Here is a 27999-nt window from a genome sequence, read left to right as displayed (position 1 = left end):
GTTCACACATTATACTGTACGTACAGGAACTACTGATTCCTCCAATGACAACTTGTATAATTGGTCATTTAAAAAAAACTTCAAGCTGATATCTGATTCCAGCTTCCCAAAAACCAACACTTTTTGTCTTAATTTCATTTATATTATTATAATCTGTATGCTATACGTTTCTAAAAGCTTTACGCTTTCTGAAAGTGTCAACTCAGACTGCACAAACAAAGTGTATTTTTGTTATTTCTATCATTTTATAAATCATCTTAATTACTTGAGTAACCAAAACATTAAGAGATTGATCAACACGGCAACAGTTATTAGTGGCTGCCCTAACTGACAGTCACAAATTAGTATTTACAGAAGACAGTCCATCTCTAAGGTCTGTCTCAGAGATCCTCCTATTCACAACAGCAAAAATGGTGTGTGGTGAAGGTCAACTGTTTGCTTGTAGACTAATCTATGCAATCCATAAAAAACACAAACAAACAAATAAAAAAAGACGCTGTAGTAATAATAAATTTCAAAGTAACAGCTAGTTTAGGGTATGGAATTGTATACATTGGAGTGTTCTCTAGTTTATGAATGGATTCCCAGTCATAGATGACAAGAACAGAGTTTTCTATACTTCACCATGATATATGCAAAGTAGCACCACTTGTCAGTCATAAAGCATTAGCCTGTGAGTGTGTAGTACCATAGTTAGACCCCCTGTCCTCATCACATCTGTTTTGTTTTGTTTTTTTTGCAACCAAGATAGCAATGAAGGAAACACTCAAAAGGCTTCAAAAAGGGTTTAAAGCAACCAATAGGTGACCTTATGGTAGCAATGTCCTTTTTTATACCTTCTATAGATATATCTCTAAAGGAGGTACAGGAAGAGATTATATTGTTTTTAATCAATATGGCATTTTTTGTTACACTGTTTGCAACTGTTTGACTTGCTTAACCACTGCCTCCCAATTACCTGCACCTAAAATTCACCCTCAAAAACTTTAAGTTTAAATGTTTACATTAAGTTTGACTGTGTGGCAATAGTTGACAAAGTTTTTTCATTTGGGTGGGGGGGGGGGGGGGGGGGGGTGAAATGTGGTAGTGTCTCCCAAAACAGTAACAAAACAAGTCACTTCTCTGAACAGAAAACCACTCAAGAATGGACACCACTATGGTTGGAGTTTGAGAGAAAAAAATGTGACCTGGTTAGGGTTGGCAAAAGGTCAGGGGTTTAGGTTAAAATGTGAAATGCAATAGTTTGCTTTAAAAATGTGGTCTGGGTAAAGTAACTACTTCCTTAAGGCTAAAAAGCCTACGTAATCTTGGTTGACGTTAGGAAACAATCATGGCCATAGCTCAGGAAAAAAAAAAACGACATTTACTATGCTTAGGAAACAGGAAGCATACGTACATGTTTGGTCTCAAAGCTTGAGGTTTTGTTGACCTATCCAACCAACCTGACCTCCTCCCCATACTGACTTTGTAACTATATTTAACTCTGCTCCCAGTTTACCCTGGTATAACGGAAACACAACTTGGCTCCTGTTTATAGATACAGGTCTTGGTAAACAACAGGACACACATCTGTTAGTCATCTTGTCACACTCAAACACACAGCAGGCTGTCACACTACACATCCATCCCTCATGCATCAGAAACTCATAGTGGCTTGACGCACTTTACACACTAGTGTTTTCGGCTAACCCAAGTTTACAGCTCACAGGAAGACAGGACTTTAATAGGGCCAATGGAGAAAAGAAGAGGGTAGGTCAGTACCACAGCTGCTCGTTGCTGAATGAGTCAGGCTTGAACTTGGACAGAGGTTTAAACTTTTACTTACGTCTTAAATGAGTAAAACTGCTCATTGTCAAAAACCACTAAAAGGCAAGTAGAGCAATGGCACTCTCCTAGTAACAGTCAAAGCCTGCAATACTTTGTTTTGACCTCAACTGGGAACATGACTAATGTTTTTTTCATAAGATAAAGGCACACCTACACCTACATGCAGCCCCACTGACCACGTCAATGACCTCCAACCCAAAAATAACTTAACCACCAAACTCACCAAGCTGTTATACAGTTTCCACAGATAGTCCTGTAATTGTTGTAAGTGTTATCTAGCAGATTGCAGCCATTCAAAAACAACTAGTCTTTCCCAAAGCTCCCCAGCTGATTCGAAGATTCATCTGACAGACCAAACTCACATACACAAAAAGAAATAAGTGTGCTTGACACGACAGGAAAAAAAAAAATAGCCTTGAGATTTCAATAGAATATTCTGTCACTTGCGCGCTGAGATCTGATCCTTTCTTTCCCCATAACTCTATCTCAATGTACACCACTGAGATGTGATATAATTTTCCTGCTATTCCCCCACCATATACAACTATTGATTCAATCAATATACACAGAGCCCGCTTCCTTCGACTCAGCATCACTGCAAACCACCATTAAGACGGGTAGCAATGAGCTTGAACAGGGAGTTCATGTGTCAGAGAGATAGAAGCTGACCTCCCTGTGGACAGGCCTGAACATGCAAGCAGCTGCTGTCAGCAAGCCAAAACGTGGGGGAATTAATAGAAACAGCAGCTCTCCAGGGACTCTGTTAGCCAACACTGACAGCCAGCTCTGATCTGGGGTCATCTTAATGCACTCCACCTCTTCCCTTCTGCATTAGTGGTGGGAAATATGAAACCTGGATCATGACAAACATTATTTAACTTTCTGGGTAGGCTTAATTCTGAACGCTGGCCCAGGCCTGTGCAAGCCGTGATATGCACACTTGTGGCAATGAAGAATGTGGGAGTGCCCCACTGAGGCTCAATTTTCATCTGACAGTATGCTATTAAATCTGAATAGCCCACAAACACTAGTGAGATTTTGCGGATGCAAGCTAAAGTCTGGAGAGTTTAGTTGTAAAAGTGGAGAAAGCAGAATAAGTAAAATACATGTGAGCACACACTGTACTTTTAATACAAGTTCCACCTGTCCATCCATCCATTTTCTTTCGCTGCAGTTGGACCTGGTTAAAACTAATTCAATTTGATATGACATCTCCAGAGCAAAATGTATCATGTTCAGTTTTTAGAACTGTTACAGGGACGTGTAACAGGCTCTTTATAGCTATTTTGGAGGCTGCAGACCACTCGCTTCTTCTGCACAACAGACTGGAGGCATTCTCCATCTGTAGATACTGACAAAGCTTTTTATTACTGACACAGGTGTTAATTATATGCCAAGTATCTTATCTTAAAGGGATGCCCCTTAAAAACCACATCACGTAAGCTGACACATGTGAGTATGCAAAATGACTCAAATTGATTATCCATGTAACGGACAAGAACTTTCAAGTTGACTAATCAGTTTATCTCTGCACATTGGGTGGATTAAGGTGTACTAAAACAACCGACAACTGAGAGTTACTTGAAAAATCAACACTGCAGTAATACCACACATACATTTTAAAGAGTGGCAGGGTAAAATCCATGATTTGTGTTTACATTGTGCACCTCAGAGGCTTTTACAAGCACAGTCGCTCATCGGGGGAGGAGAATGACTGCTCAGGAGAGAAGTGACTCACAGAAGCTACCAGCTGTGATTTGCTGACAAATGCCAGTGTTGGTTATTTGTTCTAAATAATGTATTGATGGACAAATGGCTGTGCAGGCTGAGAGCAAGAAGAAGCCAGCTCCACGGGCTCGCCTACGCACTAAGAACGCTAGAAAGCGTCCCAGATTAAGGCCAAGTTATATAACTTGGACTCCATTAATGCTTTTGCACTGCATGTGCTCTGCTGGCTAGTTAATGCATGGACTGTACCCTTTTTATTCTCAGCAAAACACCCTCAGCTGAATGCTGATGTGATAATAAGAAAGTGCTGAAGGCAGCTCGCTTAAAGTGAAGTGTGCACACGATGACAGCATGATGCCCCAGCAGCTCGCCACCGAGATGTTTCAGACATGATCTGCTAGCTCTGCTCATGGTCCAACGCTAGCTCGTTAAGCAGCACCTTAGCCACCATGTTACTGCACAATAAACACGTAAAGGAAATCAACAGTTTGAAATATTGACGCCAGAAAGGAAGTGGAAATGTCAACTTCTCAAGTCGAGCAATGATGCCATACATGTGCAAGGCGCCGAGGATGACAGAAACCAGGGAGGAAACCTTTTTGAGTTTTCTGTAACAAAGCTGTAATGAAATCAGCTGAAGTAATATCCCCCGGGGGGAGCTACTAAGTGTACAGCTAGCTAGGATGCTGATTTCACGGTCAACATCAACGCTCAAACTCTCCTTACCGCGGTATAGTGATGCATTTCGTGTTGATATTCTGGGTGGTGATGGCTTTCTCCAGTTCGTCCAGTTGTCCCGTCTTCTTCAGCTTCTTCACCAGGCTCTTCACCGCTTTTTCACACCACTTCTCCTCCTGGCCGTTCTGCTCTCCCTTCTTCCAGCCCAAAAGTCGTTTGACAATGGGGGGAGTGAAAGGCAAAATTGACATCTTTTGAGTTCAGCTGAAGTCAGTCCAGTGTCGAGAAGTCCGTCAGTTTGGAAAAAACACGGAGGAACAAGTGTCCCTAAAGCGCTCCGAGTAGTGGAGACGACGGGAGTAAAGACAAACTGCTGTTGTTGTTGTTTTTTTTAAAGTCACACAAAACACATCTTGGAGTCACACCGACCACTTTTAGCGGACTCGCTCCGTCTGTCTCGAGCTCAGCGGTGAACTGTGCACCGGTAGTCTGTTGCGCTGTGGATTTAGTGCTACTCCGCCAGAAAACCTAGTTCCGTCTGCACTCTTTCAGGCCAGCGCTAGTCTAAATACACCTCACTTGACTCACACCCAAAACTGCGTCGCTAGCTCTAAGGCAGAAACGAAAGCGTCGTGATAGGTTTTTTACGTCTCTGAATGCTCTAGCCTTCCACGAGCAAAGTTTTTGGTTAAGTTCAGAGTCATCCGCGGGTGCTGGATCCTCCGACTGAAGTCTGCTAAGAGTCTGCATCAAATGCAAATGCATGAGCTGCTGCTGAGAGTCTCAATTCAGACTTTAGACTGCACAGCAGACCCATGAAAGGCCAGTCTGAGCAGCTGGCCAAATGTGTTTCGCTGATATTGCGCAATCTCCATCCTTTTCCCTGTTATTGCTGATAAACCTCCATGTGGCTGTGTCTAAATAAGCAGTCACAACAGATCACTTGATTTAGTTATGTAACACTGGGCAGTTTTTGTTCTTTTGCATGTGACTTCACTTCAAAATTTCTGATGAAATTAGGTCCTTGTTTTCCTTCTGTTTTCCTTTTGTTTCAGTAGGCTGTATAGGATAGTGGAGCTGTCTAAATAAAAATAAAAAAACGTTGGCTCTGTTGTGTTTCAGTTTAGACTGTGAGACATAATTATAATCAAAAGAGCTGTTCTTTTTAAAAATAAGTGTAGGTTTCCAACTTCAGCTGGAAAACATACTCTATGCTTCTTTTCCATTTTACTTTTAGAAATCCACATATGCTTAATTGCCTGGCTGTCAGCCACATAACCAAGGTTGCATAAGAATACAGCCGTGCCTGTGTTTTTGTTGAATAAAGGCTTGAGGTTTGACATTCAGCATCTCTAACGCAAAGGGTTTCCAGTAATTGCTACTGGCTTGTTTTGTCTCCAGATGGGTGAATAACTCTGGAGCTCCTGTAAAGATAGAAGGTGATAGGAGTCGTACATGAATGCAAGAGATGAGCCACTAACTTGCCTCAGCTTGTTTTACACGTGAACACAGGAATCAACGAGGTGGCAGTTTGGCTTTGCAGCTTGGCCCAGCTCCACTAAAGCACAAGTACAGCTTGACACATGCACATGTAGGCCTAAACACCCCCACCACACCACCTTTCACACACACTCCCTGTTTCAGTGTCAAGGAGTCAAGTGGCAGATGTACAATGGGCTGTGCAGTGCCGCTGAGCTCACCGCAGAGAGAGTGATAGCGGGACAGTTTAGGGTGTGAAGCTGCCTTTGTTCCTGCAGCTTCAAAAGAAAGACTTTACTGCTTTCAAGCACAGTTTCCAAAGTCGGGTATCTTATTAGCAGGCACTTGAAAGAGTCGTAAAATGTGAACAAATTTTCTATAGTCACACAGAAGAAGAACTTACACAGCTGGAATTCAAATGGCCCACAGTGGACGCATATATGAGGATTGTGATGGTAGTGAGGTGCCAACATTTGCTCACTGCCTCCACTGACTGTTCAGAATTATACAACTATAGTGGCATTGACCTGCTGTTACCATTTTGGTATGTGTGTACAGGCGCATTGACCTGCATTCAGCCAGCAAGCCCCCTCCTCCACTCCTATGCACAGTGTGAAGTTTGTGCTAAAAATACAGCTGGCTTTAAGCTCAGCAGGACATACCCGTCTCCTTTCATCTATTTTGGTTGCACAGCAGTGTGTATTTTTATATCTTATATATTATGTCAAGGTTTCTTCATACATGACATCTTTGTTAAATGAATTCTCACCCTTGAGCAAAGATTTTCTAAAAAATAAACAAAGGACTTCTCAGATCAATGACTGTGAGGAAACTATCACAAGCACTTAGTGTGAGCAGCTGCTTTGACCTGTAGAGATTAGGTTTTATGTGCAGTCCCAGATATCAACAGCTCCTTGTCTGTAGTAACAATCAAGTCCACAAAAGTGTAAAACACACCACTCTCTCGCTCTGTGGTGGGTTGGCAGGTTGGAGGAGAAGGCTGGAGGAGCGTGTGGCCGTGTGTCACACGCTGAGGCCCCGCGGCCCTCTCGACACCTGTTTACGCCCCCAGGGACACGACCGGCCAAGACAGCTGGTTTGTTTTGGAGAAGTGCAGGCCGAGACGGGGCGGATATGGGGGTGCGGGGCGGGGGGATGGGATTACAGATGGGCCGCAGTAGACAGGCGGGAGGACGGGTGTACGGGTGGGGGTTGGGGGTGGAGTTGTGGGCTTCTGTGAGAAGAATTACTGAGCACAAAAGGAACGTCAGCGAGACTCAATGGGCAGTGGCCACTGCAGTCCGATGGATGATAATGACATTGTGCTGGCAGCAACCTCAGGGGACTTGGTCCAGTGTGTGTGTGTGGGCGTGGGTGGGTCTTTGACGTCATAATATCCCAGTGGAGAGGCATTCAAACTGTGGGACTCTGGATGGATGTGATAAGGAAGCAGATGACCAGTTATTAGCCAATTTAAAAAAGACAGATGCTGAAGATTATATCATTTGAACTTAGATGTAAATAACTGCTTAAATACAGTCAGCATCCCCTAGAAAGTTTAATTCATCTCTCATGTGTACCAACCCCAACTACATCTAAAATTATCGCACACTTTTATTTCAGTAAATAAAAAAATCAATTTAAAAGTTATATATTGGACACAATAAACACAGATCTTTTTCTGTTGGTTATGTTCTGCAAATTTTTGTAGCATATACTGTTTAGAGTTTTCAGAAGGTCCTGGTTTTGGATAATCACATTTAAAATTTTGTATTTGACAGTTGCTACAGATGTTTGAAAAGCAACAAAAATACACAAAAAAAATGTAGGTAAATGTCACAAATCCTGCTTAAAAACCCCTCACAGAAGTGTTGCAGCTCGAACGCAATGGATTACTAATAAAACTAGTAAAACCAGACCATGAAATAGAGTGATTGCTCCAAATGTTACATATTTTACTGTTCATAGTTTGTCAAAGAAGATCACCTTTTAACAACCCTGTGTATGATTTTACAATAAAATCCACAATTATTATGTCAGAAGATTACACATTTTTAGGTGTTAAAAACGAAATAAATAATTTTAAAAGACAATATTTTACCTGGCCATGAAGATTATACACATCTTTCTCAAACTAAATGCGCAAAGTCTACCATTCACCATTCTTCATGAGAAACAATCATGTTTCACCACAGACTCTCAAAGTTTTTTTGGCATGCCCTGCCAGAGAGAAAAAAAACCCGCATATTCCTCCAAAAACCTTTTTTCTGTCATTAAAAATGAAAAAGGAACAAGTTTAATTTTAGTTTAAAAAATGGTGCAATATTCTTTGACTTCTTTTTTTTTTTAATTCCTTCTCCTGATCCGTCACACCAGCTTCTCCCCCCTGAGAACCACTAACATATACAAAGTTGGCGTGACTGCCTGCATGCGTTTGTTTGTGCGTGTTTGACATATACCAGTTCATGAGTGAACAGAGCTCAGGGGTGCCATATAAAAGTGTTAACACTGATCCTCTTGGCAATAACAGGACACTGTGTTTTCCCTCTGAGAGAGCCATCAATCGTTCAACAGCTTATGACAGCTCCTCCAGGGATGGTAGAGCGAGCACATGGTGTACCAATCAACACCATAACTATCACGCACACACAGGCAAACCCACACACACCCTTCCACATGCAGTAGGCCCTTCCTTTCTCACTTCACTACTCTATAAATGACAGTTCGTTGTGCCTGCTTGTGCTTTCACTTTTGTATGCAGACCCATCAGAAGTGACTCTGTTTCCACATTGGTATACAGATTGTTTTGTTCCGGCACTTATTTTGTGTGTGACGTCACTCTTTTTACCAGCTCATCTACTCAAACACAGGAAATGGTGTTTGGTCCAAATCCCTCGTGACAGATCTTTTGAAACTTTGTGCTGTTGCGCAAGTCACTCTGCTATGAATAACAGGAAGACAGCTATTTTTCATCTCAGTCTAATTGCCTGTCACTCGGCTAAATCTTCATAGTCAGTCTTCATAAGCATGCCCTTATTGGTTGTTTGCAGTTACTAGAATCACACAATTGCAAGAAAAACTTGAGAGTACATTCTTTTTAAAATATTTGCAGCGTTCAATCTGACTGAACTAACACACAATGCAGGTTAAAAAACAATCACACGAGTGAACTCTCGCCAATATAACTCATAGAAAGTGGCAACAACCTCCATTTCCTGTAGCTGCTTATGAGAATTGCACACTGATGATGATTAAATTAGGAAGGTTCATTTTCGCAGAGCTGTTTCAATTCACTATTTCTGCAATGCCTTAATAGAGCAGCTGTCTTCAGGTCCGGCAATAGTATTTTAGTTGGTTTTTTTTTTTTTTTTTTTTGGGGGGGGGGGGGGGGGGGGGGGGTGTCATTTACTTCTGTATGGTTCTCCTCATATACTCCTAAATTATTTTGAATGTATGCTGATCCGTCCACCATGTGCAGACCCACTTTTCTTCCAAATAAAGTCATGTTAAACTTTAAACTTGGTCTTAGGACTTTTTTAGTGAGCACGCTTTGTAGTGACACCTTTTTATAACGACACTTCTGCAATCCTAACATCTGATCTCATCTCCTTAAATTAGAGAAACTGCCAAGTAGCTCTAGGGGCATTTGTTGCGACAATGACTGTCTTTTTTTTTTTTTTTAACATCTTGTACTGTAAGTTATTACTCAATATGTTCAACAACACTGCTTGCCTATTCTCTTCTGTTTATCCAATTTAGGCTCACAGGAGGGCTGGAGCCTATCCCAGCTACCATCAGGCGTGAGGCAGGGTACACCCTGGCTAGGTTGCCAGTCTGTCGCAGGGCTTACACAGAGAGAGACAACCATTCACGCTCCCATTCACGCCTACGGGTGATTTAGAATCACTAATTAACTTGCTCACACTAACTGCATGTCTATGGACTGTGTGAGGACGCTCGAGTACCTGGAAAGAATATGCAACCCCCACACAGAAAAGTAATGGCCAGAACGTGGATTCAAACCCAGGACCTTCTAATGAGGCAACATGCTCCACATAACATCCAAAACTTATGAGATTGTGTTGCCTTTCTTTATTTTTGCATTGCTAGAGAAGCAGTTTTTTTTATTATACAGAATGCTTACATTAGATGACAAATAAACCCCAAAACAACCTAATGTTGCTGCTATGAATTTTAAAAATTAAATTAATAAATTAAAGTCATTGTAATGTCTCCTTTTGCCAGCCACAGCATTTTGAATGCATGTTATTTGTTTGAAAAGGGCAATAGGAATAAAACTTCACTGTCTGATGGCACGATGACTCAAATTGGTAAAATAAAGCAGAAGCAAAGAACATTTCCCATAAAGCCAAGCTTCCTGAGATAGATTTCCTCTCAGCGCAAATGTAAAATGGTAATAACTGCTTGTATTACCCCCTACGCCCGCTGAATTATGAACTTTACTGCCCAATAGTAGCTGCTGTTGTTTTTCTCAAAATAAAAGTTCAGTATTATATATATTTAATTTTAAACTATTTGTTAGATATTCCCAGAAAAACAAAGGATAGGAACTCAGTAATAAATATTTCCTTTTAGTTTTTCAAGTAGGATTGACAGGATGACCCTGCAGGGAAATGGGTCCGTGTGAGTGTCCTGACTGGTACAACAGACTCATGTTTGTTGCTCATCAGCACTGTGTGACTCTGCTCATACGACTTCTCCCTGGTACTACATGAACACACATGACTCACAGTCCAGGTGGGTCTTTTCTCTTTCCTTATATAGCTGTGGTAAACCTAGTCTTTGTATCTGCAGTGAAAAGTTTATCTCCACTTGAGCTATGACTCACCGTATAAAACGATAGCCCTGGTGATAACCCGTTGTTCCTACTATGACTTATTATAAAATGCAAGCTTGTACAGTGTGGTCTGAGGCAGCGCTGCCATGACTTACCTCTGAGTCATGAGTCACTATAAATGGCTGTTGGTCAATCCCTGTGAGAGCAAATTTCCTTTTGTTAGCATGCCTGCATAATCTCATTGATAGCAGACAGGATATTGAGTTAAGGTCACTCAGTTTGAGACACTGTTTGGAGGCAAAGAGTACTGAATACTGTGCCATATGACACATGGAGTCATTAGGTATCCTCGAACAGCCTTATTAGAGTACTTTCACTTGTAATTTGGGATGTGCTAAACTTGATAAGTAGCAGAGTATGTGGCCAAATATAATTGGAAGAATAATCCACTGAACGTAGACATATTTGATGACAGAAAGTCAGATAAAATGAGCTTTACAACCGATTTCTCATCATATTGACATACCCACAGTGTAACACATATACTTGATATTCAATGAAGGAACTAATCATTTCTCTTAATTAAGTCTAAAAGTATTACTTTGAGCAAAATCAGATTAATCTAGAATTCTGATTTATTTTCATAGTCCTTTACAATGTATAAAGCTCAGTTATCCTTAAACTAATTTTTCTCAGATAACTATACTGTTTCAAAAGAAACATGAAGATTATATTACCAGATGTGTATTTTGAGGGTTCAGACTCTCCAGAAAACTTCAAAAGGGATGAAGGGAACATGATATTCTCCATTTAGTCAGTTTCCTGCAGGAACTTTTCACCTACAAGTAGTAGTAAATAGGTAGTACTTACTATAAAGTAGTTTAAAAAAGAATAGGCAGTAGGTACTTTGTAGCAAATGTAAAAGTAGGTCATTAAACTGATATAACAGGAAGTAAATGGCATTTTATGTTTCTCAGAGTAAAGCGAACAATTTTTCAGTCATCCTTCACTTTATTGAACTTGTTTATTCACATTAAATGAACTTAACTCTGTGACTCATGAGGTGATTTGAAGTGACTCAGTCAGCGAATTCCCATTGTTTAAACAGCTTTAAATGATCTATGTGTCTAAAATAACTGCTGCATATAGTATAACAGCATGATTCCGGTCCTCCTATCATCAGCTCCTTTCACTAATGACTCTAAATTTACTCCAGTGTAAAGCAACTGTTGAGCCCTTAGCACAGCAATCTTAATAATTAACACTTGAACAGCTGTTGCTTCAACAAAGTCTCTTTTTTCAACTTTACTCAACAGTGACACCTCAGTGAGGTATATGTGGACATCATATGCGGACACCACAAACCAGAAATAAGGTACCAGGAGACCAAGAGTGTAGCGCCGAAATGGGAAAATACAATGCAGTAAATGATCAAACTAACTGGCTTTGCCAGGAAAAAATTCTGTTTTTACACACTTTGGGACTTACATTCAACGACCATTTGAACGCTAGTGGCACAGATTCAACAACATTTCCTCAGACATTTTGTTTCATATTGACAGCATGACAGAGTTGCTACAGATTTGTGGGTTGGAAGTGAACCTGTCACTCCACCACAACTCAAAGCTCCCTACTGAACTGAGATGCAGTAACAAGTGAACAGAAATCGAGATTCATCACATCAGATAACATTTTTCTAGTCTCCTGCTGTCCAATGTTGGTGAGTCTGTGTAAATTAATGGGGGCACAAAGAAAGATCCAAGAATTAATTTCAGTAACCATGACTCCTTCAGTCAGCACCACTGCTCTTGGACTTAAACCCAGGGTTGGCCTTTTAAGGCTCTGACAAAATCAAACCATCGAATTCCATCCAACCATTTTCCTCAGCTTATATAGGACCAGGTCGCAGGGGGCAATAGCCTAAGCAGAGAAGGCCAGACCACTTCTCTCCCTAGTTCCCTTCTCGGGCTTGTCTGGGGCAACACCAAGGTGTTCCCAGGCCAGCCGAGAGATATAATCTCTCCTGGGTCTGCCTAGGGGCCTCCTCCCAGTGGGACATCACCCTATCTCTAAGAAAGTGGCCAGTCATCCTTCGCAGAAAGCTCATTTCCGCCGCTTGTATCCCTGATCTTGTACTTTCCGTCACTACCCAAAGCTCATGGCCATTTGTGACGGTCGGGACACAGACCGACCGCTAAATTAAGAGCTTCGCGCTCTCTTTACCATGACGGACTGGTACAGGATTCGCGTCACTGCAGCCATAGCACCAATCGGTCTGTCGATCTCCCGCTCCCCTCTTAAAGTTCCCCACTTCGGGCATCAACTCATCCCTGACACAGAGTAGGATCTGAGTATTCTAACCAGAGGGTGGAAAAAGGTGAAATTGCACCACCCAGAGGTTATTTTCCTTCATTACAATCATATATACCTGATAAATCATCTTTCTGACAATGTAGGTTACTTACTCAACCAAACAGAATATTATATATCTCATGATTCAGTAAAAGGACTAGATGTTATAGTCCCTGATATTGCATTGCTTTATATAGAGAGACTCTTGAGGGATGGCTTTTAGCGGAAAGGCAGCCCAGAAACTTTACCAGCAGCACACATCGTCAGTATTTTATCTCATAAAATAATTAAAGCTCATTAATCCTGGACATAGGGTCTTAATCTTTCTTTCTCCTCCTAAAGACGAACAGCCATCTTTATGTCTAAAGTCCTGCTACTCTGTGGGATTTTAGTATGCTCCAGTATGCACATCAGACTTTGCAAACAGTAAAGTGGATGAGACTGAGTAAAATCCCAATTTGACTCATAATTGCACATTATGTCAAATATACCAGCCTGCTATTTGCATTTATATGGCAACTAAAGCCCTCAATCTCAGAGAACATATGCATAGAAGAGCAAGCATTTGGTCACAGACCATTGCTTTTCTTTGTGGCTGATATCATTTCTCAATCGCCTAAGCCCCATTCACACACCCCATGACAATATGCAAAGAATGTCCCTGGGCTACCACTGTATTGCTGCAGCTGAGCAACGCGAGAGGAAGGAGCACTCTGGTTGTTGGAGTTGTTATCAGACTCCATAAGCCTTTAAAAATGTGTAACGTATAAGTCATGGACACGAACAAAAGAGGTCTGCTTAATAAGGGTTCTGCATTACCGACAAACATGCAAAAAAGAAGACATTAAACTAAAATTTTCCTCGAGATGGATGTTTAACCAATTTAAGATAAATACGATTAATAGTAGCAGCTTTTTTTGGGTGCTTACTTGTAAAACTGGAGTCAGTCTACGTGCTTGACTGGATACTTTTGTGTCTCCAGCAAGAATCGAAGCAGGAACATTTCAGTGTCAAGCAGTTGCATTCCCCACTACACTGAGCAGGCAAAAACATTCAACAGACTGACTGAAGAGTCTGCCAAGAACAGGGAAGAATATTGACATGTGACCTGCTTGTAAAGAGAGGGTCAACTAGTAAACTGGAGCCTTGGGATTCTGCAAGGGACCAGCTGGCAGCTACATAAGGATGTGTGAAGAGCAAATAGCTTCCAGTGTGTATGAAGCTTAATGGTAATTAGTATCGAATCACATCAAAGAGATTAAAGCTGGAACATCTGAAGAGCATTTCAACCCAACCCAGATACTGTACCTTCAGTTAGCGAACGCAGTCATCTGTTCACACCTGATGCATTTGTTTACCTCCTGCGCACATGCGCTTGAAATACGTGTACATCATACGTTTGCCTTTGATGTATCAAAGACTTCTGGGCTATGATGTCAGTGCAAAGTTCGGTCAGCTGTAAGTAGCAGCAGGAGCACTGACTACAACAAATCCATGTTTTTCTGTATTTATTTGATTGATTATTTTTTATTATTTGGCAAAAGTAAGTACTAAATGCCCCTAAAGCAGCAAGGGTGGAGTGTTAGGTGCTACAAGCACAACTAACAAGCACAACTAACACAACATTGTAGCCACTAACCCAGCAGAGGTTGTCACTGACCTCTCTGCGGTTCACACTGAATACCATGTTCTCTCCCAAGTGTTTAGTAAGGATCGGGCATTGCCGCTCCCTCCTCACCGTCCCTATGACTTTCGTATAGGTCTTCTCCCTAGCGCTTCCTTTCCAAACAGTTGCTTGTACAGTTTCTCAAAGCCTGAGCACGGGGCTATGGAGCACTATATAACGGACTCGCTTGTAGCAGGCATTATTCGGCAATCCACATCTCCCCTCGGGGCGGGATTCTTCTTTGTTGATAAGAAGGATAAAACCCTGCGCTCCTGCATTGATTTTCGGGGGTTAAATTAAAAACTGTTAAGAATAAGTGCTAGCTGATAGCATACGCCTTTGAGCTACAGCAGGTGCCACAATTTTTTCTAAACTCGACCTCCACAATGCCTATCATCTGGTCTGCATTCGAGAAGGGGATAAATGGAAAACTGCTTTCAACACTCACCTGGGACACTTTAAGTACCTCGTTATGACGTTTGGCCTCACCCCCCCAGCTGTGTTTCAGGCCATGGTAGATGACGCTCCTCGGGATTTCATTGTCTACTTAGACGACATCCTCATCTTCTCTAAGACCCGAGGTGAACATGTGAAATAAGTGCTTTTGATTCTGCAGTGGCTACTGGAGAATTGACTGTAAAGGGAGAGAAGTGTGAGTTTCACGTTCAAACAGTCTAATTTTTGGGCTTTATTGTGGAGCAGGGACAACTGAGGGCCGTCACTGCTAAAATTAAGGCAATCGTAGGGTGGCTGTTACCCAAGACCTGGGAAGAGGTCCAGAGGTTCCTGGAATATCCCAACTTTTACCAACGGTTTATCCGCAACTTCAGTAAAGTTGTGTCACCTCTAACTCAACCTACTTCTCCCAAAGAGCAGTTCCTTTGGTCGTCTGCAGCGCAGCAAGCCATTCTCACCAGTGGAGGATGCAGAGGAAAAGGACAAAACCATCCTTCCCGCCTCTGGTGTAGTAGGTGCAGTGACCTGGAGGACTGAGAAATTAATCAGAGAAGCCCAGCAGCAGGAATCTTACCCTGGTTTGGGCCCGGAGGGCTGGCAATATGTACCTACTGCGGTACATGGTAAGGGTAAGGTCATCCACTGGGCACACACTGCACAGTTTTCCTGCCATCCAGGTAAGAATCGCACTATAAAATTCCTACAACATCTGTTTTGGTGGCCTCCCTTGCCAAGGATGTCCAGGAGTATGTGGCTGACTGCCCTGTTTGTGCTCAAAACAAGGGTCTGAGCTCTCCACCTTTGTGCCGTGGATTTCGTAAATGAACCTCTGTCATCCTCAGGTAATACCACCATCCTCACCATCATTGACCGCCTCTCCAAGGCAGCTCATTTTGTGGCGTTGGCTAAACTCCCATCTGCCTTCGAGACTGCTCAACTCCTCACACAACATGTCTCCCACTTGCATGACATACCGCAAAATATTGTCTTGGATCGGGGCCCCCAGTTCACCTCCCAGTTATGGAGGGAGTTTTGTTCTGAGCTGGGGGCCTGAGTTAGTTTGTCGTCTGGTTTTCACCCTCAGACTAATGGCCAAGCAGAGAGAGCTAACCAGGACCTGGAAAGCCATGCTGCGATGCGTTGCCTCCTCCAACCAATCCTCTTGGAGTGAGCAGTTAACCTGGGTGGAGGATGCCCACAATGCTAGCACATCAACAGCAGGAGTGACCCCCTTTGAGGCATTGCTGGGATACCAATACCCGCTCCTTTCCATCATAGAGTGTGAGTTGGCGGTCACGTAAGTGCAACATCACATTCGTCACTGCCGGCGAGCATGGCAGGCTACTAGGGCAGCCTTGCCCAGGATGCAAAATAAAAGACTGGCTGACCGTCATCGTGCTCCGGCCCCTGTCTACCGAGTCGGCCAACAGGTATGGCTCTCGTCTAAACACATTCCACTGAGGACAGAATCTAAAAAGCTCGCTCCAAGTTCATCGGTCGTTTTCCCATTCAAGCTGTTCTCAACCCTGTCACTGTTTGTTTGACCCTCTCTTGCAATATTCAAATTGTCAATGTGTTTCACGTCTCTCAGGCGAAACAGTTTTGGAGCAGCCTGTTGTACGTACATCATTTTTCAATTCAATTCAATTTATTTATACAGCGCCTAATCACAACAACAGTCATCTCAAGGCACTTTATATTGTAAGGTAGACCATACAATAATACATACAGAGAAAACCCAATAATCATTCATAATTGGTAGCCATCTGCAGCGACCGGTTAGGCTGAGAGAATCATCGTACATCGTAAGAAATCAAAATTACCAAATAACTCAAAATGCTGTGTCACAGACAAAATAAGTGATCTGGACTTATTAATTCTTAAAAAACTGTAATATATTTAATGTTGGCCCTATTTACATGGTAGAACATGAAATCACCTACTTCTAACTGATACCCTTTAGAGGCGGTTCTATCCCATGTTTCACAGTAATTACACTTTTTTGTAGCCGTTTAGGCTTGGAGCCTCTTTTGGATCCTGTATCATTGTTCTATCGAGATCTGGTTTTCTTGCTCAGGTCAATCAACGGGCACTGATGTAGGATCTCACATCCCAGCTGGGGGTTAATGTCTATCTGGGAAATTCAACTCTTAAAATATGTTTAATAATTGTTTGTTTATACCACACAGGTCTGCTGTTGAGGCTGAAACATTACATTGCCTTATTTCACTTCAGCTACATGATGACAGCAAAAAAGCCCATACATAAATGTAAAGAGCTCAGCCAAAGCTGTTCTGATCAGTTTTTAGTTTAATGTTAGTATCTTGGTCACATTTTTAATTTGTTTCTCATAAAATAAAATTATACTGGCACAAATTACGTTTTTCTATGTCTTGTCTGTTATGGTAACTCTGTCCATCACAAGCTGTTTAATTTTGTCATGTGACCTGGCGTAAATGGTAAATGGCCTGTATTTGTATAGCGCTTTGCTTAGTCCCTATGGACCCCAATTTCGTCATCCACCTATTCACACATACACTGGTGATGGCAAGCTACATTGTAGCCACAGCTGCCCTGGGGCGCACTGACAGAGGCGTAGAAAGAGATTGAAGTCCCCGCCCATCCACATCACAGCTAAGAGACAGTAAAAGGTCTCAATATTCAGCCTTATGTGAGTAAAAATGATCAGAGTGCTAAAACAGAGCTTTTCTCTATTTCCAAATAGTGAAAAAATTTTATTCATAAGGATATAAATCAAAATATGTTTGATCAGTATATAAATGAGAAAAGCAGCTTGAATAGTAGACATAACTGTTGTAATGTCTGAGTGTTTGAGGGTGTGTGTGTATGAGTACATGAGCTTCAACCTTGGCAGTTTTGTGTGTTTTTGGAGAAATGCAGGAAGATAACTGTGTCGCCAACTCATCATCCAAATAATCCTAAATCAGAAGAATAGCATAAGCGTTGCAATTCTTAAACACAGAGCGGTTTATATGTGGTTTTGCTGATGGTTAACGCCGTTGCACAATCAGGGGGAACCGCAGCCCAAATTGTGAACCTGTGAATAGATTTCAAATTCAAATTCAAATTTTATTTGTCACATACAGTCATACACAGTACAATATGCAGTGAAATGCTTACACAACTGCTCGTGACCTAAAGAAAAAAAGAAAAGGCTATGAATAAGATAGGAAATAAATATGAAAATTAAAAAGGGTAAATTTAACTAGGAAGGAATAAAATAAAATAAAATAAAATATAAAAATTAAAGTTAAAAATGAAATAACTGTACAACACAAATTAGAATGAAGGGTAAATTTAACTGGGAAAGAATAAGATAAAATATATAAGTTAAAGTTGAAAATAAAATAACTGTACAACAAAATACACAATACACAGTATAGAAGTATATAAGAATGTGTGAAGAAATATAAATATATATATATATATACAATAACAACAGCTGTACAAGTATTAAATGGAAATGAAGAAATATAATGTCCAGTGTTGTGCAATCCACATTTGTAAGTGTCTTGTGCAGTGTAAATATGCTTAAAGTGATTTAAGTGATGAAGTGAAAACAATGTCCAGAATGTCCAGTGTGTGTGTAAGAACCATATGTGTGGGTCAGTACTGTGTGGTGGTGTGATTGAGAGACCGTATCGCCTGCGGGAAGAAGCTCCTCCTCAGTCTCTCTGTGTTGGTCTTCAGGGAGCGGAATCGCTTTCCTGACCTCAACAGAGAGAACAGTCCGTTGTTGGGATGGCTGAGGTCCTTCACGATCTTCCTGGCCTTGGTCCAGCACCGCCTGCTGGAATTTTTGGCTTTTCATCTGCTCATTTTTGCCGTGTTAGATGGTTAATTCAGAAGGATTTGATTAGCATCATATTTCTGAATGCCCAGCTGCTTTCCTGTTGGGTGATTTTCATCAACTTGGAACACTGGGATAAGTGCTTTTTTAGATCCAGTTGTGCTTAAATGCTTATATTGTCTGTGATGGCTGCACTTACAGCCACACAGTGGTAATACCCACCATGTTAGTGTAGAGGCTTATAAGTAACATTGCATTCACATTTCTTTCTTTAAATATAGGAATTTATTTACAGGACAATAAATAACTGGTTTTGGTTTAGAATTCATTCACATATCCACATAACACTGCATTCTAAAATAAGTGCGCACATTTTAGTTTACACTGTTATGTATGATTAATCTTTTGTTTTCTGAGTTACCTTAGTTGCAGCTGTTCCAGTCCCTTGATTAAGGAGCCAAGAGGTGGAAAAGGGGCGGAGCGAGCTTTAAAGGAAGACTACAAATTGGTTCATGCCATAACTCAGGACCATGGGGGGGAATTGGAGTTCATTATGTTTGGTTTAGTTAGGTTTTGTGTGTTTTACCCCTTCTCCTGTTTTTGTGGGCTGATCAGCCACTATTTAAGTTTCCCCTTTGTGTTGTTAAGTTAGGTCAGTTTGTTTGAGTTATCAGTTGTGTTGTCAACTTTGAGTAGAGTTTTATTATTTTGACCTCTTTTATGGGCCCAAGATTTTGATTCTTTTTGCATGAGTTAACCAATTATGTTTTTTGGGCTAAATAAAAAATCATTTTTTTGGACTTTAACCTGTGCCTAAGTTTCCTTCACTGCTCGGTCCATCACATTGTCATTAATTTTATGCCTATATATATTATATATATATATATATATATTATATATGCATTATATTTTTATTAGAAAGTGGGTCTGTTTGCCATACCTTTGTTATAGTGGTGGTGGAGATGCACAGTGACATTTTATGCCTGCTCCAGAACACAGTCAATACTCTGACCACAAGTTTGCATCATGATGCTGATCCAGAATCCTTATCTTATCGTTTATTCCTAGTGCTATATAGTAAGTAATAAATTGTTGAAGCACTAATGCAGCAAAGTGTTCGTAGGTTGCCTCTGTGGTGGCCATCTTGTTTTCCCTGCCTCGGTTGCAGCTCTTTTATAGGCCAGTCTGAATTGAGAAGGCGTGGCCTCAGATAATTTAAAGCTGGCAGCTTCATAACATAAATATAACTTTGTATAAAATGTATTTATGATTAGTCAGTTTGTTTGACTATCCACTCTGTGCAAGGAAGAAAGGCTATTAAATGTTTAAAGTGCAGAGATAGAATAATTTTACTGCTGTAAAATCAGCATTTTGTCATATTTGAAATAAAAATCGAATATAATGTGTTTCTTCACGTATTTTCTTTTAAAATACAGTCTGTGTCTTTTTGCATAATATTATATATATATATGATAATAATCCATAATTATGTGGATATACATATCAAATATCAGTTTTTAGTGATATATACATCTGTAAATTCTTATCGTTTAGAATAAATCTGCAGCAAAAGTTACCATGATGGTAACAGTGGTACCCAGGGTAAGTAGTAAGCCACCTTTGTACACCTGAAAACCCATTCAAACCTCAAGTCTCCTCATTAATCCTTAAATCCTATTTCACAGTATAAGTCTGTCATATCAGAGCACATTCAACATAGACTTGAATTTTATTAAGGGGGAAATCGTGTGGCTCTAGTGCTTTTCATCTGTCTTACTGTTCAGTACGTGAAATCTAAACAGATTGTTCGAGGTGTTTTGTAATTAGTAATTTTGTATCATAATATACACAGTCATTTAAGAACTTTCAAAGGACACACATGATTTTTTTTAAAGCAATGTTTTAATAAATTAAATTAAATTAAATTAAAAATCTTTTATTAAAAAAGAAAAAGGAAAGAGAGAAAACCCCAACAATATGACCCCCAATGAGCAAGCACTTGGCGACAATGGGAAGGAAAAACTCCCTTTTAACAGGAAGAAACCTCCAGCAGAACCAGGCTCAAAGGGGGACGGTCATCTGCCGCGACCGGCTGGGTGTGAGGCGCATCAGACTACAAACTGTTAACTAGAGTTACGTGGAGGATGGATGTTCACTGGATGTGAGACTATGGTTCATTAGACTCCACCCGGCTATTATCCTCCTCTATAAAAACGCTATAAAAATATTATAACTTTTTAAAAATGTTTGCAGCCTGATTTGTCTTCACATGTTTTCTCTCTTTTTCCATTTATACTTACCTCCACCACAGTCCTACATGTCTCCAAAGTTTTAGTGTTCATGCCATGCTAGTTTGCCATGAACTCTAAAACTGTAGATACATGAGTACTGGGAGTTGCCCCAGTTGTCATGAATCCGTAGTGTCACGTACTTCACCACACTGATGTTAGATTCCTGTGAGACAAGAAAGATAAATAACAGTTAGTTGAACAAAACCTCTGTGACTGTTAAAAAGGTGACAAGATGGTAAAATCAGATATATTATCATTACTACAAGAGGATATAGGGGATAATCTACAATTATTATTTTCTAAAAAGTTGGTAAAAAAAAAAAGTGTATGTGCATGTGAACAATGACACAGTGGACTCACGTAGGGATGGGTATCGTTTAGGTTTTATCCGATACCGGTGCCAAACCGGTACTTTTGAAACGGTGCCGGTGCTTAAACTGTGCTCAAACCGGTGCTTAAAGAATGGAGAACACAAAATTGGTCCAAAAACCTCTCATGTTCAGCTGTTTTTTTTGTAAAAAGATAACAATGTTAGCCTTTTCTGCAGCTATGGGGCATATATGGTATCACTCTTGGCTGGAAGCAGTGCTTAATCAATGGAAAAAACACAAACTTTGTCCAAAAACCTCTCATGTTTAGCTGTTTTCCACTTTTTCTTTGGTCATTTTAGCCTTTTTGGCCAGGGTGAAGGGAGTATCTGCCATCAAACAAGAAGACAGTTGCATGTAACTACAACGGTGTTTGCTAGTTCACCTTACCTGCATTAATTTAATAACGTGGTTAGCCTACTCAACGTAAATTATACACGAACAACATTAAGCTACTCACGCAGAGACGAACGGCTGCTGCTGCCATCATCATCCGTCATCATTTCTGCTACACTGACAGGGCTAGGGGCCAGGACTCTCCTCTTCGGGTTTTTGGGGGATGTTGCTAACTCCGGGTCCGATAACAGGCACCACACCCGCAGTAGATGCGCTCGGTGTGAGGTCTCGCAGCAAGCTATCAAATACGGCGCATTTTTCGGCTTTTAAAAAAACGCTATGCGTCGCCAGGTGTTTCATCGGATTTGAGGTGTTACCTCCTTTGACAGTATCACAGTATCACCTTAAAGCACTTGTTGCAGGCTGCTGAGTTTGCATATTTTGCTGTGAAGTACAGCCTTTTGACCGCTTCGCCTTGGGCATTTTTAATCTGTAGCTCTGCTCTAAAAGAACGTACGTACCTGGACCCGCCTACTATCCTCGGAAACGTAAAATGATTGAATTCAAAGTGTATCACATCTCAGGAAAAAAAAAGCACCGAAATAAAGCACCGAAATGTGCGCTGCTTTTCAGTCTGGTTACTACCGTTTATGTCAGAACCGGTGCCATCATGGCACCGGATACCGGTACCCATCCCTAGACTCACGGCTATCTTAAATGTTTGAAGCGGCCCTCCCTTTGGGTCATATTGAAAGGTACCCAGATAAATGACTGGATCCTCAGCATGTTGATTTCCCTAAGACACAAAGAGATGCATATCAAGTTTTTCTATAACATACTGTAATGTATGCAAAAGTTCAATCGTGTGGTACTGAGGAATCTGTGACTTACAAATACTGAAAACTTCCTGGGCGCACTTGACACGGTCAGATCTGGAGATAGCATCTGTGGTATGTGCCCCAGTGACACGTAGCTGATGGTGATGTATTGGGCCAGTTCAACTGAAACCTGTCCCTGGCTACCACCAAACGCCCAGCACTGACCCGGAAGCATTGGTGCCCGGCCCTAAAGAGGGGAACCAAAAGGAAAATAGAGTTGAGTAGGGCAAAGCGGTCGGACTGTTATATCATGACATATTTTGCTTTGTGGAATACGTTTTTTTTATTTTTACCTCAAGAAGGATTCTTGGGCTCATGCATGGTCGCTGGTTCGGACAAATCACATGGAGTCACACAAACCACCTGCAACTCAACACTTCAAAGACCAAGGAACTGGTTGTGGATTTCGGGAGGTCCAGACCAGGTCCACTGCCGGTTCAGATAGAGGGAGAGGAGGTGGAGGTGGTCAACACATACAAGTACCTCGGGCTGTGGGTGGACAACAAACTGGACTTGTCATGCAACACGCAGCACCTGTATAAAAAAGGCCAAAGCCGACTGTACTTCCTCAGGAGGCTGAGGTCTTTCAACATCTGCAGGAAGCTCCTGAGGATGTTTTACCAGTCAGTGGTCGCAGGAGTCCTTTTCTATGGCGTGGTGTGCTGGGGGAGCAGCACAGCAAAGAAGGACTCATCCAGGCTGGAGAAACTAATCAGGAAGGCTGGCTCTGTGGTCGGCATGAAGCTGGACACTCTGGTGACAGTGGCAGAGAAGAGGACCTTAAAGAAACTGCTGGACATTAAGAACAATGCCGGGCATCCTCTGCACACGGTCGTAAACAATCAGAGGAGCCTATTCAGCGACAGGCTGCTTCTTCCAAAGTCAAAAACCAACAGACTTAAAAACTCCTTTGTCCCACACACCATCAGACTGTTTAACTCCTCACTGGAGGGGAGAGGGAGGAGAAACAGGGGGACAAGGGAGGGCGGGAACAACTGAGCTGTAGGGGCTTCTCTACACTGCAATATTTGCAATATTTGTTTTTTGTTTTTGTTTTGTCTTTTTTCTTATATTTGACTGTGCAATAATCACTGTGCAATATACTCACTCAAATGAGCAATCCTATTTATCCATATTGTATATTCTGTATCTATATATGTGTATATGTGTATATATGGTGTATTTATGCTTATATCCTTACTCTCATTCCCCTTAATGTATCTGTAACATGCAACTTCTTTCGGTGCTTTGCTACTGGAAACTGAATTTCCCGGAGGAACCCACCCGAGGGATTAATAAAGTTTCATCTAATCTAATCTAATCTAATCTAATCTAATCTAATCTAATCTAATCTAATCTAATCTAATCAACGTGAAACCAAAGATTTGTAGCACCGGTTTATCAGGGGGATAGCTTTCCGACGTCTTATCGTAAATTATTCTAGCTCCTATAGATAAAAAACAGTGAGAAAGAAATTCCAAAACAACAACATATTTTTTTGGGACCTAACTGGCAGTTTGAGTTTCTGACTTACCAAGTGACTCCAGGGCAAAATTTGGCATCCTGTCTGCCACCGGAACTAGAAAGTCGATCTTCTCTTTCAGACTGGCCAGTTCACTTTGAAGCTCCTCGAGTTGTTTCCAAACCTGTTTGGAGCTTGTAGTGAATATCTATAATTGCAAAAAGAATTTGTTTATGTTTAATGTAAACACCTTTACAATATTACTTTCTGTTCAGGATTGTTTTCCTTTTTTTGTTCTTCTAAACTGCATAAGTACGCCATACCTTTGTCATGATGACAGAGGGGATGCCGGTGAAAACTGCCAGACTGAAGAGTAGACCTGGTGGATGAAGAGAAATCATGCGATAAGACGTTAATTCAAAAGAAAATCACATATTGCTACTGGAGAGGATGTAATGGTTTGTGGAAAGGGATCATTTACCAAAAGAGAAGAGCAGAAAGATGAGGAGAAATGTGTTTCTTTTTGTTGAACCACAATGTTTATCTGGGAAAATCTGTAAGAGGTTGAAAATGGATATACACTTAAACAATGTTTTGTTTTGTTTTTGTGTACCACACAGGTCTGCTGTTGAGACGGAAACATTACATGCCTTATTACACTCGTGCCACATGATGGCAGCAAAAACTCACCAGTTGCACAGTGAGCAGCAAGTGCCTGCTGAACAAAGATAAAAACTCACTAACAGTGTCTATTTACATGAATCAACATTTCTTAGACAGCATTTCGATATGAAACAGTAGAGTTAAACATAAGTATTACTAACAACACTATTAAAGGTTGTGTTGTGTTTAGTTTATACAACAAGTGAAATTATTTCTAAATAGAGACATTATAAAGTTTAACAAGAATTCAATTTTTGAAAAATACATTTCTTTTGCTCCTTTTAGAAAAATCTATTTCCAGTGGATACACTAGGTGTTTGTGTGTATAAATGCCTTCTGTGGGCTGTAGCAGCGTTGTTTGCATGTTTCTTTTGTTATTTTCTCACTATATGCTGCAACTTATCAGTGGTTACCCAGCATGGCCCCTGCAGCGTTGGTGGCTGCTCCTTATACTGCCTCCTCCTGGTCCCGGCGCAGTACTGCAAGAGAAGGAGAATTATAAAATACTCCCCAGCTTTACCAGCCCAGCTTCTTCTGGTCTTGCCCTCCACCCTGAACCCTCCAGCTTCAACTCTCACCATGCTGTTGAGCCACAGCCACATCCCACAGCCGCGGGCGATTTTCACATTTTACTTTTAATTAAAATCACAGATGTTTTAAAATTACTTTTCAAACTCTTGTCAAATGTCCTTGCTCTACTGGATGTCATGAGTACGATGGATTTCCTTACTGCTCTGAAGATCTGCCTCAGAGACAGGAAACCAAATGACTAAACTGATTACAGCGTGCCTGTGTCAGGGTGTTTTAAAGGGTGAAATGGGTCATGCTTGAATTTTCGGCGTGATTTTAAAGGCCTCTGAAAAATAATTCTTCTAGTAAAGTCAGAATTGCACTGTAGATGCAAGGATAACTGGCATGTAATATCTGCAATATGCACAGTATTCCATTGTTTTTTAGGTGCAATGCAATGCAAACCCTGGTGCCAACATTTCTGTGGTTTGAGTTTTAGTTAAAAAGAAAAAAAAAAGTTCTCCTTAGGTTTTGAAGATGTCTTGATTTTCAGGACTTTCCAGCACATTATAGATGAAAATGTAATAGCACAAAGAAACACAGACAGAGAGGGAGAAATCAGATTTGAACGCAGCACTGCAGGGCATGTGTTGACAACTCCTTCAGTTATCTCAAGAACATCAGTAGCGATGGTTGTGTTGCCTTTAGGGCTCAGGCTAGTACTTGTAACACTAGCACCCTGACAGGCCAACATAGTTTTCTCACCTCCACCTCGGTTTGATTGACAGTAGAGGAGTTATCTTCTCTTGTCAGTTCGATGGGTTGAAAATGATTTCTTCAGTTTCCAACATGTTACCCTTAGAGCTGCAGGGGCTCTCTCAATTCCACCTTTTTATTTTTGTTTTTAACACCTTCCTTGAGACAAAGGGTGAGAGCAGAAAAATGGATGTTATACCTCTGACTGGCTCAAATGGGGTCGGACAATGAGGCTTTGTGGCTTTAGATGGCTGCTGCAGTTCAGTAACATGCTTTGATATGAGGGATAATGTCTTTGAAAGAAAAGAAGAAAGGAAAACAGATGAAAGAGTCACGTTTAATGTCTCCAGCAGTTTGGGGCTGTCTGATGCAGCCCTGCACTTTCTTGTGTTCAGGTTCAGTTTAGTCTTGCTCACAAATGAAGCCGTTACCACAGATTGCAGATGTCACGAATGCAGCCAGTTAGAGCATTAAACATAATAATTATACTGAGAAGGATGAAAGGCCTATGGGCAGGTCCATTATATTATTATTTTCAGTGTATAATTCATGAGTTCTTTAAATGCTTTTATTTAAAAGGTGAATGGGAAGACAAAAGGAAGAAAATGTAAAAAGAAAATCTCTATATTGGGATTTACTTCCATTTTTAAACTGCACAATGTATAGAAATCTGAAAAGCTCTGGACAGGACTTTAAAGGGGACGTCATTAAATGTGTATAATAACTAAGTCCACTCTTACTGCTTCCAAAGGAATAAAGAGGGTCAGTAAGCAGCTAGATCCTGCTAATCGAATGCACTTGATTAACTGATCGTCATAATTTGTTTTCATTTTTATTTTTATATATGTATCATGTAACAATGCCAAAGCTGAGAGGCAGAGAAAAGAGAAGGAAAAAAGGAGAAAAAATAGGTGAATCGATAAGAATAAAAGGTCAAAGCACAAATAAAGTGGAACGGGTCATCAACTGCTGCATCTGCAACAAAACTCTAAAGACAAACAGCACCTGAAAGGGGAAAAAATAGATACACAAACGTGTGTGTGTGTGTGTGTGTGTGTGTGTGTGTGTGTGTGTGTGTGTGTGTGTAGGTGAGCGTGAGACAAACAATGAGGGTGGGAAACTGCAATAACGGCCCCTGGGGCCCAAAGGCTGACAGAGCAAAGTCCAGGAGGCCCGGCCAGTTCACGGACCCCCAAAAGAGCTGAAGACCCGAGGACACATGTCCTGATCTACCACGGTCTACCATCGCATGTCTAGAGCCCCAAAAGACCAGAAGCAACAGGCAGCCGACTCTGCCAGAGGCTGGGTGTCGGAGTACGAGCCGAGGGCAGGGCGCCAACGTTCTTTTTCACATCTGGGGTGTAGCTGTAGGATGGGAATAACAGTGCGCTGGTTGGTCCAGCACTATGGACGAGACTTTAATGTATTGCATTAGATGAAGGGCTAAAATAATGTTCAACAATTAATGGTCGAAAGTAGAAATCTGTGATTCAATTCAGACTACTTTTAAATGTCCTGATAAAGATAAACTGTATTTCCTTAACCTTTAATCTGTTTTCTCATCTTCCCTCATTTACCTTCCTGATTATCCACTGCCTTGGTATCATAATATCCTCGACATGATAAATATTGATAAAGTAGCATGCATGATCGTTTAGCTTTTAAATACAACAACAACAACGAGAACAGCAGAGCTGCTAGCATGGCTGCAGAGCCATTGAATAGTAACAGCTCAATTTCTCAATGTGTATTAGAAGGATTTTATATTTAATACATTTTATTCACATTTTGTGACATTTATTAGTTTTTCAGAAATGCACAAACTTCTGAGGAGTAGATAAACTGCGGCCTTATGAACGTTCACTTACAAGCGTGTAGCGACAGGCTCATTCTTCAAGCTAATTGCTGTCAGTTTTAAATGCTGTTTATGCAAATTCAAA

At 41.0% G+C, this 27999-nt stretch overlaps 1 protein-coding gene and 1 pseudogene across 1 annotated transcript in view; both read right to left on the bottom strand.

The window, feature by feature from the left end:
- Positions 1 to 5027, bottom strand: part of LOC146394019 (SMAD family member 3) — a 29838-nt gene extending 24811 nt beyond the window's left edge. The window contains exon 1 of the mRNA XM_084936236.1: positions 4282 to 5027. Within this exon, the coding sequence (XP_084792362.1) occupies positions 4282 to 4484 (203 nt within the window). The 5' untranslated portion in view covers positions 4485 to 5027. The remainder of the gene's footprint in view (positions 1 to 4281) is intronic.
- Positions 5028 to 20775: 15748 nt separating this feature from the next.
- LOC146394018 (SUN domain-containing protein 2-like) lies at positions 20776 to 25395 on the bottom strand (annotated as a pseudogene).
- Positions 25396 to 27999: the final 2604 nt, after the last annotated feature.

The sequence above is a fragment of the Perissodus microlepis genome, chromosome 1 (assembly GCF_051167445.1).
Source record: "Perissodus microlepis isolate ML-2025 ecotype Zambia chromosome 1, ASM5116744v1, whole genome shotgun sequence".
NCBI lineage: Eukaryota > Metazoa > Chordata > Actinopteri > Cichliformes > Cichlidae > Perissodus > Perissodus microlepis.
This window is presented reverse-complemented; position numbering and strand designations above follow the sequence as displayed.